Genomic DNA, 15,865 nt, shown 5'->3' on the forward strand with positions numbered 1-15,865 from the left:
GATGGTTCTGGACATTAGTGCTGTCCTTCAGACACAGAAATTTCCCAGCAAAGACCCTGATTGCTTGACAATAATTTTTATGCCAGCACTCAGCAGCACAGAAAGAAAAGTAGATCTCTGCTTATTGTTTTTTTTTTTTTTTTTTTTTTAAGACAATTGAAAACAAAGCAGCAGGAAGGGAAGTTTCAGTTCCTGCACATGAGGAGCTTCAGGGGCTCAGCAGTGACAAATGCCTGGGCTGGCTCTGCAGCTGCCCTGCACGTGGAGCCAGAAGGCTCCTTATGTGTTCAGACCTGAATAAGGTTTCTACAACAAGCTGGGGCAGTGACAGGTGGTGGTTCAATATCAGCACTTGACTCTCTGCTGGTTTAATATCAATACTCAGATCTGCAGGACTGGGGTCTTAGTGAAAGTGAAAAAATAACTTTCATTTTGGGCAGGTCGGTGGCTGCCACAGCTGGGCTTGAAAACTGACGATTTCTGCTCAATCTGAACGTGTGAAATTGTGTTCATTTCAGCAGGAGGCTGTGAGGGCTCCCACACATGATAAGCACAGAGGATATTTTACCTGGTTTTAGTTCCTGGGGAAGGGCAGGACAGGCTGGGCTCTGTGAGGAACAGGGCTGGGGACACAACTCCCACTCTGGGGCTGATCTAGGAGTGGATTGTGCTGCTGTCAATGAATGCACCAGCTTTTTAAGAATGCTGCTTATCTGGTAATTTTTCCTTATATCTCTACTGCATGTTCTTTTCCCCTGCTTGGTTCCAGCAGTTGGCTCTGAGCTGATCCTGCCACCTTCCAATCCATAAAAAATCTTGGTCAGATTCCTTGATTCACTTGCTTTGAGGTCATGAAGCTGCTTGTGATGGCGCAAGCAAAGGGCAGGTGATGTCTCAGCTGTCTCAGCTGCCCCAGGTGCCTCTCACAGTGGCCCAGGGATGGACAGAACCTCATCCCCCTGGGGAGGTGCCCCAGGCAGGGCAGCTCTGCCAGAAAGGACAGTTGGCTGTACAAATTCTCCCCAGAGATGACACCTCCACCCCCAGAAGAGGAGTTTGGGTTTTTTCCTTACAAAAGAAGTGAGGAGGAAGCCATAGCCTGCTCTCAGCTCTTCTGGCTGATGCAATGTGCCCCCACCCTTCCCCAGCACCCACGGGCATTATTTTTAGGGTTTGTTTACCTCACTCGGTTCCAGCTCAATCTTTTTTAGGGTGACAAGGACTTCCCTCACACAGCTGCCCAGGTGGCACCAGAGAAACCACAGCCCAGCCTGGAGAACTTTCCCCTTCCCTTCAAGTGATTTAGCACTGGGTGATGGGGGCAGAGGGTGGGAAAGAGGTGACACCTCTGACACAGCTGGGAGCAGCTGCCAGTTACTCACTCCTCATTCCATTTTGGCTCCACCCAGCCCAGATCCATTTGGCTTAAAAATACACATGCACAGAGATCAAGAATTGTCAGGGGAGGAGAAATGCTCAGCAGTGATGCTTGTCCAGAGCAGTGAAAAGTCCAGGGCTTCTGAGTGATGCAGGATAACCAGAACAGGGATTGCAGCAGGCACAAACTGGGACTGGGCACTCACTCCCTCCCCTACTTTTATGTGGTGTGAGGCAAACCTGTGTCTCCTTTCTTTAATGAGGGGCAGGTTTTTTATTGGCTTTTTAAAGAAGATTTGGAGCTATGAAAGGAAGTAGGCAGCTCTTGCTGTGAAAGTACCAAAATAGGTTCAATCTATGCAAGAAATACACTCTTTTTTTGGGTAACAAGTTCTGTGTGACTTGGCTACAACATTTGTGGCCCAAGTTGTGATTTTGTGTGGTTGCTTGCTGTTTTACTGGCTTAAGTTAGAGCTTTAAGGTGGAGTCTATTTTCTTAATCAAGAAAGTTCCTGAATATTAAGAGTTTGGCTCACAGTCACCTCAGAGGGGCAGGGGGATGGTTAAAAGTTTGCTGTGGCTCTCTGCAGATCCCCAGTTCTTGCTTCAGGCTCTGTTCAACCTTGTGCACAAAGGGGCACTGAGGACCTCACCGTGGTGAGACCAGTGTTTATTTAAGGATCTCTGTGTTTGGGGTTCTGATTTTAAGTTGTGTGGTGCTGTAGTCTGGAGATGCTTCCTGAGCCTCTGGGCCAGATGCTGAAACTCACCTTTCTCTTTTGGGAGAAAATGTGAGCCTTTCATTGCTCAGTGAAAACAGAAACGTGCCTTGGCTCTGACACTCAGGGGTCTCTGTCTCCTCGTGTTCTTTGAGTTTCTTCCTCTTTAATTCAGTGGTTACAATTATAAGGCAGTTTTTGTGAAGGATATGGGTCCCTCCTCACTCCCCCCTGTGTGCTTTGAGGCATGAATTAGCAGGGAAGGTCAGGCAGGAGCGCTGAGTTTATTGTTCTGGTTGCAGTTCTTGCTCTCACCCTGGATGTGGGCTATAGCATGAGAGCTGCTGCCTCACCCTGTGAGCAATTCCACAGGAACCTGGTGGTTTATTACTGGATTTTCATTAGATGTGAACAATAAAATGCTAGAGCTCAAAGAATTTTCACTTAAAGGTTGATGAGCAGCTATTAGGTACATCCAGCTGTACCTGGTGGAGCAGGTACATCAAGACACGGGTTAATAGTTAAAATAAAACCTCCTTAATGTGCTGATGTCTTGTTTCTTTTATAATTCATCAGCAGATGAAGTAAACTAACATTTTTCTATTATTTTCTGTGCTCTCTTTCCTGCAGGGCAGCACTGGTATGAAGCTGAGCTGATCCAACAGCTCCTGACAGGACAGAAGGATTGACAAGGACTGTACAAGGATGGAGAAAACGCAATGGAAAACCAGAAGAATTTTGTTTAAATCATTATAATTTATTTTTCTCAAGTAGCAAAAATACAGTCAGTTTTCAGACATCAGTGGGGAACCTCAGATTTGGATCTTAGGCCAACGTTAACATGACTCATCTAAATTAGATGCAAATTTGTTCTGTCTGTTCAATGTAGCCAGGGCAAGGCAGAACTCTGACATCAGCCCTGCCTCACTGAGGAACAACTGCAGCTGCCCCAGAAGTGCCTCTGCATCTCTTTCATGGAAGCAGCAGTGTGTTATCCTGTTTGGAATTCATCTGGTGTGTAAAGAACCTGAAAACATCTTCATTTGCAGGAGGGGAATGTTTTTACCTGCAGGTTACAAGTACAGTTCCATGTGCTGGTGGAGCAGTTTCCTGGCTGGAATAAGGTGAATGGATTCTGCATGGAAAGGATCCATGGGAGCAGAGTGTTCTGGGGGTACATTCATGAACAGATTGAACTTTGTGTAAAGCAGCTTTGCATATTGAATATACATTAACAATATATTGTTGCTGATGAGGAAAACTGCAAATACCTTGTGCTGGGGGTGTCCCTGGCTTTGGCCAAATTGTGATAGCTGTGTCTTGCCCAAATAAGCATGAAAAGAAAACCAAGGGCAAATAGCTGTTCAGTGTCAGTTGTCACCCTCTGTTTCATGTGACAGAGAAACAGCAATTCTGTACAGTCACCTGGGCATTGTAAACGAAAAAGAGTTCAACAGTTCAACAGATGGGTAACACAGAGCAGAATGTCCTCTCTTCCCAAACCCCAGACCTTGGCAAAAATCCCATACACCAGAGGTAAATGGTTTATGGAGAATTTATTCAGGTTTGGTGGCAGCCAGGTGAATAACTGGCAGTGCTGTCTCAGATGGAGCCAGTGAATTGTCTTGGAAGGCTGATTTCAGTCCTCAGTTCTCTAAAGCAGTTCCCTCCAACCCATGAACCAGAGAGTTCTCTGTGTCACTCCTGATGGATCCATGTGCTGAAAAAATGGATAAATATCTGTTTAGTGAGTGTTTTGCTGCTCATGGCTCTCTGTGTTCGGGGGAACATGGACATGTCTCCCCTGTCAGCCCTGGGAGCAGCTCCAGACTGAGACCTCTCTCCTCTGGTGATGGCTCTGGGAGAGCTGGGTGCTGTGGGATCAGAGCACACAGGACAGGGACAGGACAGGATAGGGACAAGGACAGGGACAGGGAGAGGGACAGGACAGGGAGAGGGAGAGGGATAGGACAGGAATGGGACAGGACAGGGAGAGGGAGAGGGACAGGACAGGGACAGGACAGGGAGAGGGACAGGGATAAGGACAGGGACAGGACAGGAACAGGAGAGGGAGAGGACAGGGACAGGACAGGGAGAGGGACAGGGATAAGGACAGGGACAGGACAGGACAGGGACAGAGACAGGGACAGGGATAAGGACAGGGACAGGGATAAGGACAGGGACAGGACAGGGACAGGGACAGAGACAGGGACAGGGATAAGGACAGGGACAAGGACAGGGACAGGGATAAGGACAGGGACAGGACAGGGACAGGGACAGCTGCCCAGCCTGCAGCATCTCCCAGCTGACGTTCAGCTGTCCCACCACAGCAGTTCCCAGATCATTCATCTGCCATCAGGAATCTTCACTCTTCCTGTGAAAGTGCCAGCTGGAATTACAGCCTGGGCTCCTCCAGGTCTGGCTTGCCACGACAATGATCTGCTGCTCAGCTGCTGTGGCTCTGGCAGTGCTGGGGCTGTGTTCACACCAAACCTCAGTGAGCAGTGTCTGTGTTGGTGCCTGCATCACTGATGCCAAACACACCCCAGTAGCTTATGAGTGAAATACAGATCTGACTTCAAAGGCAGCTGAAGTCCTGCTAGAAGGACTGGGAAGGGAGGAGAAAACCCACATTCATATTTGTCTCAAGGTCAGCAGGTGATAGTCCAGAAACAGGATACAGGCAGAAGTAAAGTGGTATTTGTACTTTTCCTAACAGAGCTATGAGTGGCTACAGTATTATACAAAATAATTGAAATTATGGTGAGAGTTTGTATGGATTTTGCATCAGCTGTGGCCATCTCTCCCTTTCCATGGGGGAAGCAGAGCAGTTGTGTGCTCGGATTTTCCACAGCTGGGGCTGTGTGCTGGGTTGAGCCCAAGGCTGTGGCTGTGGGTTTGCCTTGGACTGACTCAGTGCAAGGGCATTTCTGTGGCATTGCAGAGCTGTTGCCTTGTTAAAAACAACATCCAAAGCAAGGGTGATGCTCCTGGCATCTCAGCTCCCAACGACAGCTCTGCTTCACCAACCTCTGCTTTCTCTTGGTACTTGTCACTTTTAGGCTAAATTCTATTCTGAACATTTCTTGTTTTGACAGGGAAAGACTAAGCTGAAGGTGAAATGACAGGAGAAATTGTAGATTCACCATCTCTCCCTCGCTTTGCTGTTAGTGACAACTCTGTTGTAAAGTCTTTCCAACCATGGGATATTGGCCAACAGTGGGATTGGCCATGGGATATTTATTGGCCAGCAGTGAGATTGGCCATGGGATATTGGCCAGTCCTCACTGCTTGAAATAGGAGAAGTGTCTGGATTTCCCCCTCAGCTTTTCTGCAGCGTGGCAAGTCTTGCTCTTGCTCAGACTCAAGGAAACATCCAAAACCATTTCAGCTGGACCAGGGCGTGCCTGGAGCTCGGCTCAGGGGGAGAAGGTGGTGGTTGTCTCAGTCTCCATGGCAAAAGAGGTTCTCTTGCTGTCACGACAGGAGGTGAGCTGCCCCAGGCGCTGCTGGCTCAGGCAGCCCAGCTCCTTCAGCAGCTTGAAGAGGTCGGTGCGGAATTTGACGCCGATGAAGGCGTAGAGGAAAGGGTTGAGGCAGCATCGGAAGCAGGCCAGGGTGTAGGTCACATCATCTGCCACGTCCAGCTTCTTGCTCTCCTCGCAGGAGCTGGTCTGGTTGAAGGCTGAGATGGTCTTGGCCAGCATGACACCGTTGTAGGGCAGCTGGAAGACGACAAAGACGATGACCACGGCGATGATGACCTTGATGGCTTTGTTCTTCTCGAAGTTGCGGGCCTGGAGTAACGTTTTGATGATGATGAGGTAGCAGAAAGACATGACCAGGAGGGGAATTAAGAAGCCAAACACCATTTGGGACACTTTGATGCCGGTGTTGAAGGTCTGCAAGTCATTGGCAATGATGGAACAACGGGGATTGCTCTCAGAGCTGTTCACACCACTGTGAACCAGCTCAGGGGTGGAGAGGATGAAGGCCAGGAGCCAGATGAGGATGCAGGTGACCTTGCTGATGAAAATCATGCGAGGACGCAGGCGATGGGCTGAGGCTGCCTGGACAATGGCAAAGTACCTGTCGATGCTGATGGCCAGGAGGAGCAGCATCCCACTGAAGAAACTCATCTTGCAGATGCAGTAGACAGCTTTGCAGGCAAAGCTCCCAAAAAGCCAGTCCGTGGCTGCGCTCGTGGCCCAGAAGGGAAGGGTCAGCAGGAAGAGGATGTCTGCCACAGCCAGGTTCAGCAAGTAGATGTCTGTCATGGTCTTCAGCCTCTTGTAGTAGATGTAGGTGAGCATCACCAGCCCATTCCCCAGCAGCCCCATGAGGCAGATGAGGCAGTACATGGCTGGGAGGAAGGCAGCTCGGAAGTTACGGACCTCCTTCTTCTCACACAGGGACTCGAACATGCTGTAGTCAATGGTGCTGTTGGAGTCATAGTAATCAGTGACATTGTCCCCAGCACAGAACTAGAGCAGGAAAGAGAAGAAGAGTCAAGGACTGTGTTGTCTGCATGGCTGGGCTGAGAAAGGAGCCTGGAGAGAAGTCCCAGGGAGTTCCCAAATGCTGTCTCAAGCCAACATTACAAACAGAGCTGACACAACCTCGTGGCTGAAAGTGTTTCCCATAAATACGTGAGGTCTGGGGCTTTTTGGGGGGCTCCAAGTGGGAATTCCACCAGAAATGTTTCGTGCTCAGCCAAAGTAACATCTGCAAACCCTCACATGTGTGGCAGCTTTCCAGACTGTTCCAGGACCTTCCTCCAGCTGTGTGTGCACAGCCAGCTGTCAGATAAAGCGTGAGAAATGAAACAACCTCCAGCTAAATTAAAAAATCAACCAAGGTGTTGGTGGGACATGAGGAAGTGCAGTGAGGGCAGCAGGAAGCTGCTTCCGTGTTGAGCACAGGGCCAGTGTCTCATTCCAGCCCCTGATTTCAGTTCTGATTACTTATTTCATCTTCCTAACTGCCCTAACCTGCGGTATCTGTGCCCTGCTTTTTGTGACTTATTAGTCTCCAGAACCTTCTCCCCATCTCACAGACATGAAAGGTTTCCCCTGGACACCCCCACCAGTTTATCAGAGAGCATCTCGGTGCTCTCCATCTCAATTTGGCTTTCACCACATCCTGCCAGGCAGAGAAAGGGAAAAGCAGGGTTGCTCTGCTCTGCCTACAGGCTGGGAGGTGCCCACTGGTGCCAAGGGACCACAGACACCAGCACCAGACCCTGGGTTTGGGAGCAGCTCGTGGCACAGCTCTGTGCCTGGGGTCCTCCTTGCTGGGCCAGGGGGCTGAGCAAGAACAGGGGAAGGTGCTGAACTCTCCCTCCTTGGGTGCATCCCTCTCCAGCTCTGTGCTTGGTCAGAGCCCAGCACCTTGGCAGGAATCTGTAGGGAGCAGGAGCTGGCAATCAATGTGCTGCACTCCTGTCTGTCCTGGAAATGCTAATTTTGGGGCTAAAAGGAGATACACACAGCCAGTGATCTGAAAATCACTGTTCTTTTCACCATTTTTCTCTCCTTGGTTTGGTTTCTCTTGTTTGTTTTTCTGTAGCTGGGCTCTGCTCTCACCTCCCACAGCTGGATCCTGGGGATGAGCAGTTGTCTCCCCACACATTTCTGGGGCTGTGGGTGGCTCTGAGTTTTTGAGATCTCCCTTCACCCACAAAACAAAGCAGTTGGATTTCAACAACGTTGTTGAAAACATCTTACCTGAAAAACAAGTGGCAGGCTGAGAACAAGGGTGGCCTTTAGCTGCTTGCCTAGGGAAGAAGGAGATGCTGTGTTAGTGGCTCAGTGGGGGTTTCCACATGGTTCTTATTTTAAAAAAGCAGTGGGTCATGTTGCCCATGGCATTGTGAACCCTGCAGAGCCCTCAATGCTGAGAAAACCAAAATCTGGGTAAGATGCCAGCAAGATAACCCAGGGTCATGTGTGTTACTGTCAGAGCAATGTGGGGTGCTGCAGCCTGGCCCCTCTGGTTTCACAGAACCACAGAGTTGTTTGGTTTGGAAGGAGCTTCTAAAGGTCATTCAGCCCAACCCCTGCAGTGGGTAGGGATGTCTCCAACCAGGCCAGCTTGCCCAGCTGAAAGCTGAGAGATGAGACCTCTTAACTCAAGCACACATTTTGATTTTATCCATTACTTTTGCCTGCAGGCAGCCAGCAGCCTGTTCCCTTGTGTCTGAGCACTGAGGATGCAGCTTAATTTGTGTGAAAATATCCAGCTGTGAGGGCAATAAATCTGGCCCAGCTGTGCTCCTGTGGTGCCTGGGCTGTGGAGAGGAGAGCTCAGCTCCCCAAGGGACAGATAGAACTGGAACTGGCTGAAATTTATTGCTTGTCTCTAAATGTCAGGAGTTGGCTTCTGCTGCCTTGGGATGTGAAAATACAGAATGTTAACAGCTGGAAGGAAAAGCTGAATTCAGAGCCAGGTGTGATGATGGTGAGAGCAATCTCAGCCGAGCAGCCCTTCCTGCTGTGGTTAGTAGGGCAGGGGCCAGGGAAAGCTTTCTCCTCTCTGGTTTTACAGCATCTACCTCAGGCACTTCCCACTGAAAGTTGCTCATCTGGAAGGTGCAGTGAGAAAGCCCCAGGCTCTACTCTGGTGTGAGGAGGAGATGTGCCCCTTCCTGAGGGTGCCTTGGCCCAGGATGTCCCTCCAGCCCTTCTCTCTCTGTGGGTTTTCTGCTCTGGGGGCACTGAGCAAGGAGAAACCTGTGGCTTTCAGCTGCCTGTTCCTCCAGATCTCTGCCTTGCTCCTCATGGCCTGGTTGTGACTGATTCCTGTGCTCAGCCTGCTGAACTCAGCTCTGCTTGCTTTCAGTTTGGAGCCTGCTGTGCCAGGCTGCTGCTCAGGTTGCACCAGACCAGGATGATGAATTGCCAATAATTTCCACACATAGCTGCACCCACTGCACCAAGTGCCCGTGTTAAGTCACATGCAAACAGCTCCACTAACAACAGATAGAGTTACCTGTGAGTGGGGGTGTTTTTCAGTACATGAGGGTGAAGTGTGGGTGAGAGATCCTCAGTGTGAAAAGTCTGCACATCCTCAGCCCTGTGTGAGCCTTCCCTGAGCTCTCCTAGAAGCTCTATCTCACCTTCCCCCCTTATTTTCATTTTTTATGCTCATGCAGCTCTGTGCTCCTTCTCCAAACCCTCCTGGGGGTACCTGAGGGATTCCCATGGGAGCTCAGTGCAGGTGGCTCAGGGGTGCAAGGCAGAGGCTGAGGGTGAATGAAGCTGTTCTGTCCAGCCAGGGGCTTTCACCCTGATCTGTCCCAGCCTGCAGGGAGAGGTTTGGTGTCTGTTGTGGTTGTCTTCCCTCCAAACTGTGCCCTGAATTTTGCATATGACACAGAAAACACAGGAAAAGCAGGACTGTGACCCCTGGGTGGGTTTAAGCAAGCACAGGGTGTAGCTGTGGATACAGGCACGGGGTCCCTGACTCTGCAAACACCAGAGCAGCCTTTAGCCTTCTGCTGCTCCTTCTGAGCAGCCTGGTTTCCCTGGGACTGCTGCAGCTGGTGCTCCTGGCTGCTGTGGATGGTGAGTACCTGTGCTGGCAGCTCAGTCCCCCAGGAAATCCCCCTGTGGCAGAGAAGAACCACCCTCACTCCATGGAGGGAAAGCACCCCCTAAACCAGACTCCACCAGCTCTCCCTGGCTTGGTTTGCAAACTCCAGGTCAGCCCTGACTTATCCTGACCAGCCCCAGCCCTGGTGAGGGCTCCTTTGCTCTGCTCTGTTTTTTTACCATCCTGTGAAGCTCTAGAAAAACAGGACTGAGAATGTGACTCAACCAACTCCTGAAACAGTTCAGCCATATCATTCCTTTGAAGATCATCATAAGGTTTCTTTTTTCTCCCCATTTTCAGTTGCTGTTTCAAGTGTCTTAAATGTCAAATGACTTTTCAATACAGAGAAAGCCTGTGCTGTTTCTGCCCCTCTTCTGTGCCCCCACCTCAGATTACACACTTGCAAAAGCACAACCAGAGGGGCCCTGCTGCCTCCTGCTCCCTCTGCACCAGCTTGAGCCCATTTGTGCCACTGGTTTCAGTCAGATTGGACAGGACTGGAATCTACTCAACCTGTCTTGTGGTCTGGGGCAGTGTGCAGAAACAATTATTATGACACAAGTCTTGCTGTGCAGTTTATCAGGCAGTTTAGGTACATTCTTTACTTTTTGTTTCTTTTTTTAACACCTCCTGGCAGTTGGCTGCTGTGGGTATTTTCTTAAAGTTTTTAGAGTTTTGTTCCTCAAAATATTAAGGAAAAAAACCCCCTCTCAAAAGTCCCTTCAACCAGTTGCACTAGAAACCTCATTTATAAAAATACACCAAAACCCCACCACAGCAAATGAGTCAGCCTGGCCCTGTGTCATGCCCATGCCTCAACCTGGGAGGTGCTGGTGTGGGGACATCCAGGACCTGGACACAGATGGAAGGGAGAATTGCTCCATGAGTGAAGGAAGAAAAGTTCAATCCCTCAGTTCTACAATCTTCCTCCACAGATTGAGCCTGAGGAGCAGGATTCATCCTTTGACAGCTGTCGAGGTGTTCAGGCTCCCTCAATAGCAAAAGGAAAGAAATAAGTGTTTTTAAGCCCCAGTTTAAGCCCTAGGGTGGGCACCTGGACAGGTGGATCCCTCCCAGTTTATCTGGATCTCCCCCAGCACCAGCTGTTAACTGTAAGCAAGGTAAGAGCAGCTGCAGGAGCTGTGAATCTCATCAGGTGCACCCAGAAAAACCTCTGACAACGGAAGCATTTGGTACCAGGACATTTCCCTGGAAGAGCAGAGACAGCCCTGAGGGTGGTTAATCAGATCACACAAATGACCAGGGCAGCTCACCAGGGGCTGGCTGCTGCTACAGCCAAGGGATGCAGAGAGCAAAGCAGGAGTTGGGAATAATTCAGGGATCAGATGCACAGAGCAAAGCAGGAGTTGGGAATGATTCAGGGATCAGATGCACCAGAACAAAGCAGGAGTTGGGAATAATTCAGGGATCAGATGCAGAGAGCAAAGCAGGAGTTGGGAATAATTCAGGGATCAGATGCACAGAGCAAAGCAGGAGTTGGGAATAATTCAGGGATCAGATGCAGAGAGCAAAGCAGGAGTTGGGAATGATTCAGGGATCAGGTACATGAGAGCAAAGCAGGAGTTGGGAATGATTCAGGGATCAGATGCAGAGAGCAAAGCAGGAGTTGGGAATAATTCAGGGATCAGATGCAGAGAGCAAAGCAGGAGTTGGGAATAATTCAGGGATCAGATGCAGAGAGCAAAGCAGGAGTTGGGAATAATTCAGGGATCAGATGCAGAGATCAAAGCAGGAGTTGGGAATAATTCAGGGATCAGATGCAGAGAGCAAAGCAGGAGTTGGGAATAATTCAGGGATCAGATGCAGAGAGCAAAGCAGGAGTTGGGAATAATTCAGGGATCAGATGCACAGAGCAAAGCAGGAGTTGGGAATGATTTAGGGAGCATTGGCAAAGCTGAGCAAACCTGCTCTGGCCAAAGCCTCATGGTAAAAGAACATTTTTTGGCCATTTGGAATTGCAAAGCCAAAATTCTGGCCCCAGCACGTGTGTGGGCAGTGATTAACCTGCTCTCTGTGTTTTGTACATGTAACAGATTCTGGTGCCCTTTCTCCAGCAGTACAGGAGGCTTTTGGGGGAAGAACCAGATATTTCTGAGAAAAGTTGATCATAATTAAGTGGTCTAATGACTATTGGCAGTTAACAGCCTGTTCTCCCCCCTTGTCCTCCTCACAACTGGCAGAGGAAAGACACTCATCTCAGGAGTGAGTGCACCCAGTGAAACCCAGTCATGCTCACCTTTCATGTGCTCACTGATCTAGCACAGAAGAAATTTAATAATTATCTACCTCCACTCCTTTCAGGAAACTTTGAATCAAAAGATGAGATAAGCAGTCAAAAATTTCCTGAAGTGACCCAGTTGTGTTTTAAAGAAAGCACCATGGTGATGCATCTTCCAGGGAAATGAAATATTCCTCTGAAATATAATAGTTGAACAAAAAACTCCAAGCAGGAACATTACCATAATCTGGTCAGGTTCTCACTAACTCTTTCTTTTCCCTTTTCCCAGGAGTTAAGTTCAGCTGTCCCAGGACACTGAACCCCTTGGATCAAGCAGCCCACAAAGTGCCCACAGGATGATGCAGAGGCCAAAAGTTTAAATGAGAAGAATTATTTGTGGTGGGCAGGGATTCCAAAATCCAGGAATTTCCTCAGCCAGAAGCTCTGAGGAGACATCCAGGAGAAAAAATTCTCCCCCTGCCCACTCCCTGCTCCCGTGGGACCTGCCCCCTATTTCTCTGCATTTCCTAGATCTTCCTGCATCCCTGGAGAATCCCCTGAGCTTCCTTTATTCCCCAGAACTTCCTGCATCCATCCCCCTGAGCATCCCCAGAGCCTCCTGCATCTCCAATGCATCCAGTGTTCCTGCAGGTATTTTTTTAATAGAACTAATTTGTGAAAGACTGGATAGATCGTTAGTGAACGAATTCAGTTCTTCTTGCTCCCAATTCTTCGACTGATTCACTGAATTAAAATGTTGCCAGAGAGAGAGTTCTCTATCTCTATTTTATTTTTAAATATTTTTAATAAGAACACAGAAGAAAAGGTGTGAATTATGCTTTGCTTTAGAACAAAAGAGCCCCGTAAAATTGCCTCCCAACCTCTTTTATGTTTTTTTTTCTGAAGTGATTTGAGGTTTTTGAGTTTCTAAAAGAGAACTTTTTTTTTTTTTTTTTTTCAATTTTTATTTTTCAAAAAATAGTGAAAATGAGGAAGATGAAAGTCTTTTCTGCTACTTAAATACTCTGATAGAAGAGCTGCACTCCTGTGTCAGGAATTAGTAGAGCTGAAGACACAGCCTGAGGCTGCAGGGCAGGTACTCACCTCCATCCATGGTGTGGTTCCAGCAGGATCCAGTCACAGAGGGAGTGAGAACATCACCCAGCCCAGTGCTGCCTCCCCAGCTCCTTTCAGGGACCCTCCTCGTGGAACTCTGACTTTATACTTCCTGCACCCCTGTGAGGTGCACCCTGATGTCACTGACCCTCCTCCTCCTCCTGTGCTCAGAGCTGTGCTGAGCTCTCAGCGTGCTCAGGTGCTGCCTCAGAGGGTTTCACACACTCAGAGCTGTTCCTGACTCATGGGGAAGTGAAGTGGGCTTTGCTTTTGGACTGACACATGAGGAATGGTTTGTGGTGAAGGAAACAGGGCAAGGAGGCTCTTTCTTACCTCCCCTCTCCAGCAAATCCTGCTTCATCAGTGCTCAGTGCTGGAGGAAATAGAGGAGCCCATCCCATCTCTCCCATCCCATCCCATCCCATCCCATCCCATCCCATCCCATCCCATCCCATCCCATCCCATCCCATCCCATCCCATCCCATCCCATCCCATCCCAGGGTGAAAAGTCTCAGTGCACAGGACCACCCATGACCAATAGCCCTTCATCCTTCACCCTCACCACTGTCAGCAGCTCAGCCACTTCCCTCCTTTCTCTTTCAGGGTATTTTTGTCTTCCCCAAATTCTGCACTTTGTCACTGCCATGCCTTCCCCCAAGGCAAACCAGTGACGTTTGTTTGGTGTCAGAGAGGGCTCTGCTTCTGGAACAGAGCCCTCAGATAGAGGGGTTGCTTCTCAGACAGAAATGTCTCCAGCTCCCCACAAATGCACTTTTCTCCTAAGCCAGGCTCACCTGGAAGTGATGTCTTTGCCATCTTGTCCTCTCTGTCTTCTTATGCTATGTCAGTGTTGTTACTGCAGCCAGGTGGAAAAATAGGGCATCACAGTTTGGAATCCCAGCCCAAATTGAATATATCTGAAGCTCAGGGTAGTTTTGAGGCTCCTGTGGATTGTCTTAGGTCCTTTATGAAAACTCACATCCACTTTCAGACCCTCCTTGGATGTGGTCCCAGCCTAACTCAAAGTCTTCCCAGTGCTTCCCTCTGGGTGGACCAGTGCTGGTGTGTTTCTGGGCTCATTCTGGGGTACTCAGGGTCAGGATTTTGGGGTTTTGGGGGGCAGGGGGCTGGGGCAGGAGAGCTGTGACAGTTTTGCTCTGGTGACCCTCCCTCTCCTCGGCGCTCTCTGCTCCGACTCCCCCGCAGCTCGCCTGGCCCTTATCTCAGCCAGCAGATACCATTAAAATCTCTGCATTTATTTTATTTATTCTCTGCTTGCCTGTGCTCATCACCTCTCAAGGCAGGTACTTGAGAGCTTTATCTCGTAACCACTTCCTCCAAAGGAGCCCCACAGATGAACATGAATGTGTAAGAGGGGTAGAGTACCCGGAATCAAGGGGTGTAAGTGCTGGGGAGGTTGAACCCAGCTCCCAGCACCTCGTGGGTGTGCACAGGGGCATGGGCCCCTCGGGCTGCTCTCTGCTCACCCTGCTCCAGAGACAGGCACTGCTCTGCTGGATCCATCCCCCTGAAGCCAAAGGTGAGAGAGGAGAGGCAGGCAGGTGGTTTGCAGCTTGTTTTCTGCACGTGGTGCCATGATTCAGCTTCAAAGGTTTGGTACATGCCAAATTCTGTGGTGTTAGAGCCCATTCAAGCCAACTGTTTTTCTGAAAAAGAATAGGGATATTTAAAATAAACTCTTTGCTGTTTATGTATGACACTGAACTTCTTGTATACATTTATACCCAGGGAGTTCTCAGAACATTTATTAAATCTTTGCTTAGTTTGATTGTGTGTATTTGCAGCCTATTTGATGCCTGGGTGATTCCACCTCTTGACACATTGCCTGAACCTGGGCACCCCATGGGCTGCTTCTCACTGTGTGAGCAGACAGACCAAACTCAGACAGTGTCAGGCCTGAGTTGTGTCCATGAAAAAAATTGCACTGTGCTACTAGAACCTATTTCTTATTCCAAAGTTAATCAACTATATAAAAAGAATAAAATATCAGGTATTCCAGTCTCTGGGTCCCTCTGCTCCCCTCCAGACTCAGGAGAGTGGAAGTCAGTGATTTAAACCTGCTGCCCAGGCTGCAGCAGGAGCTGGGTGGCAGATTTCATCCACAAGCTTCTCAATGAAAATGCAGCTCCCAATAAATTCCACAGGAAATTGCTCAGAGAGATTTCCATTCAGTTCTCATTGGTTCCACATGGACTGAAATACTGAGCTGAACTGAATTGAACTGTGCAGTCTTGAATTCTGACATTAAATTGCAACTCAGTCAGCAATGGAACATCACAAGGAAGTTTAGCTCTGTGTTTCACATCCCTGGCCTGTGTGTAAAATTGGAATTCCTGTTGTGTCCCAGCACAATCTCACAGACATCCTGAGGTGGGAAAGGTCCCAGAGCTCCAGGAGAGGGTTCCCAGGCACCCCATGCAGGGTGGGGGATCTTGGAAATCAAAACTCAGGGTTTTGCCTAAAGAAGGTGGAATTTGTTTTGAGACGAGCACAACCCAGGATGTTCTTACATCCTAGGTTCAAAACTTTTTGGTGTTTTCCACCAGTTTTGCTTGAGGTGGTTTGAGATGCAAACAGCAGCTCTTTGGCTGACAGGAGCCCTGGGAAGGTTTGTCCCCGTGGCTGGAGGAAGCCAGGGGTGCCCAGACAGAAGTGTTGGTGAGCTCAGGGTGGACCTTTCCCAGCTGTACTTCCCAGCCACGTCCTTGCACTGACGTCAAGGAGGGACCCTGACCTCTGTGCTGCTGCTCCCTCTGCCTGCCAATCCCACCCCAGGTGCCTGGGACCTCCCAGCTCCTGC

General features: G+C 49.3%; 1 protein-coding gene across 1 annotated transcript; it reads right to left on the reverse strand.

Moving 5' to 3' along the window:
* Positions 1-4,353: 4,353 nt before the first annotated feature.
* CCR7 (C-C motif chemokine receptor 7) lies at positions 4,354-13,120 on the reverse strand. Its single transcript, XM_079328063.1, has 3 exons — positions 13,033-13,120; positions 7,823-7,872; positions 4,354-6,580 (listed from the first exon to the last, which is right to left on the reverse strand). Exons 1-3 carry the CDS (start codon positions 13,040-13,042, stop codon positions 5,516-5,518), a joined length of 1,125 nt encoding a protein of 374 aa, XP_079184189.1. The 5' UTR covers positions 13,043-13,120; the 3' UTR covers positions 4,354-5,515.
* Positions 13,121-15,865: the final 2,745 nt, after the last annotated feature.

Source organism: Erithacus rubecula (genome assembly GCF_903797595.1).
Source record: "Erithacus rubecula genome assembly, chromosome: 27".
Taxonomy (NCBI): Eukaryota; Metazoa; Chordata; class Aves; order Passeriformes; family Muscicapidae; genus Erithacus; species Erithacus rubecula.

What these genes read in the sequence shown, in the direction of transcription:
- CCR7 (XM_079328063.1), bottom strand. An exon ending in GCCTGCCACTTGTTTTTCAG is followed by an intron (nt 6,581 to 7,822) that starts GTAAGATGTTTT and finishes TTCCTGCTCTAG; the next exon opens with TTCTGTGCTGGGGACAATGT.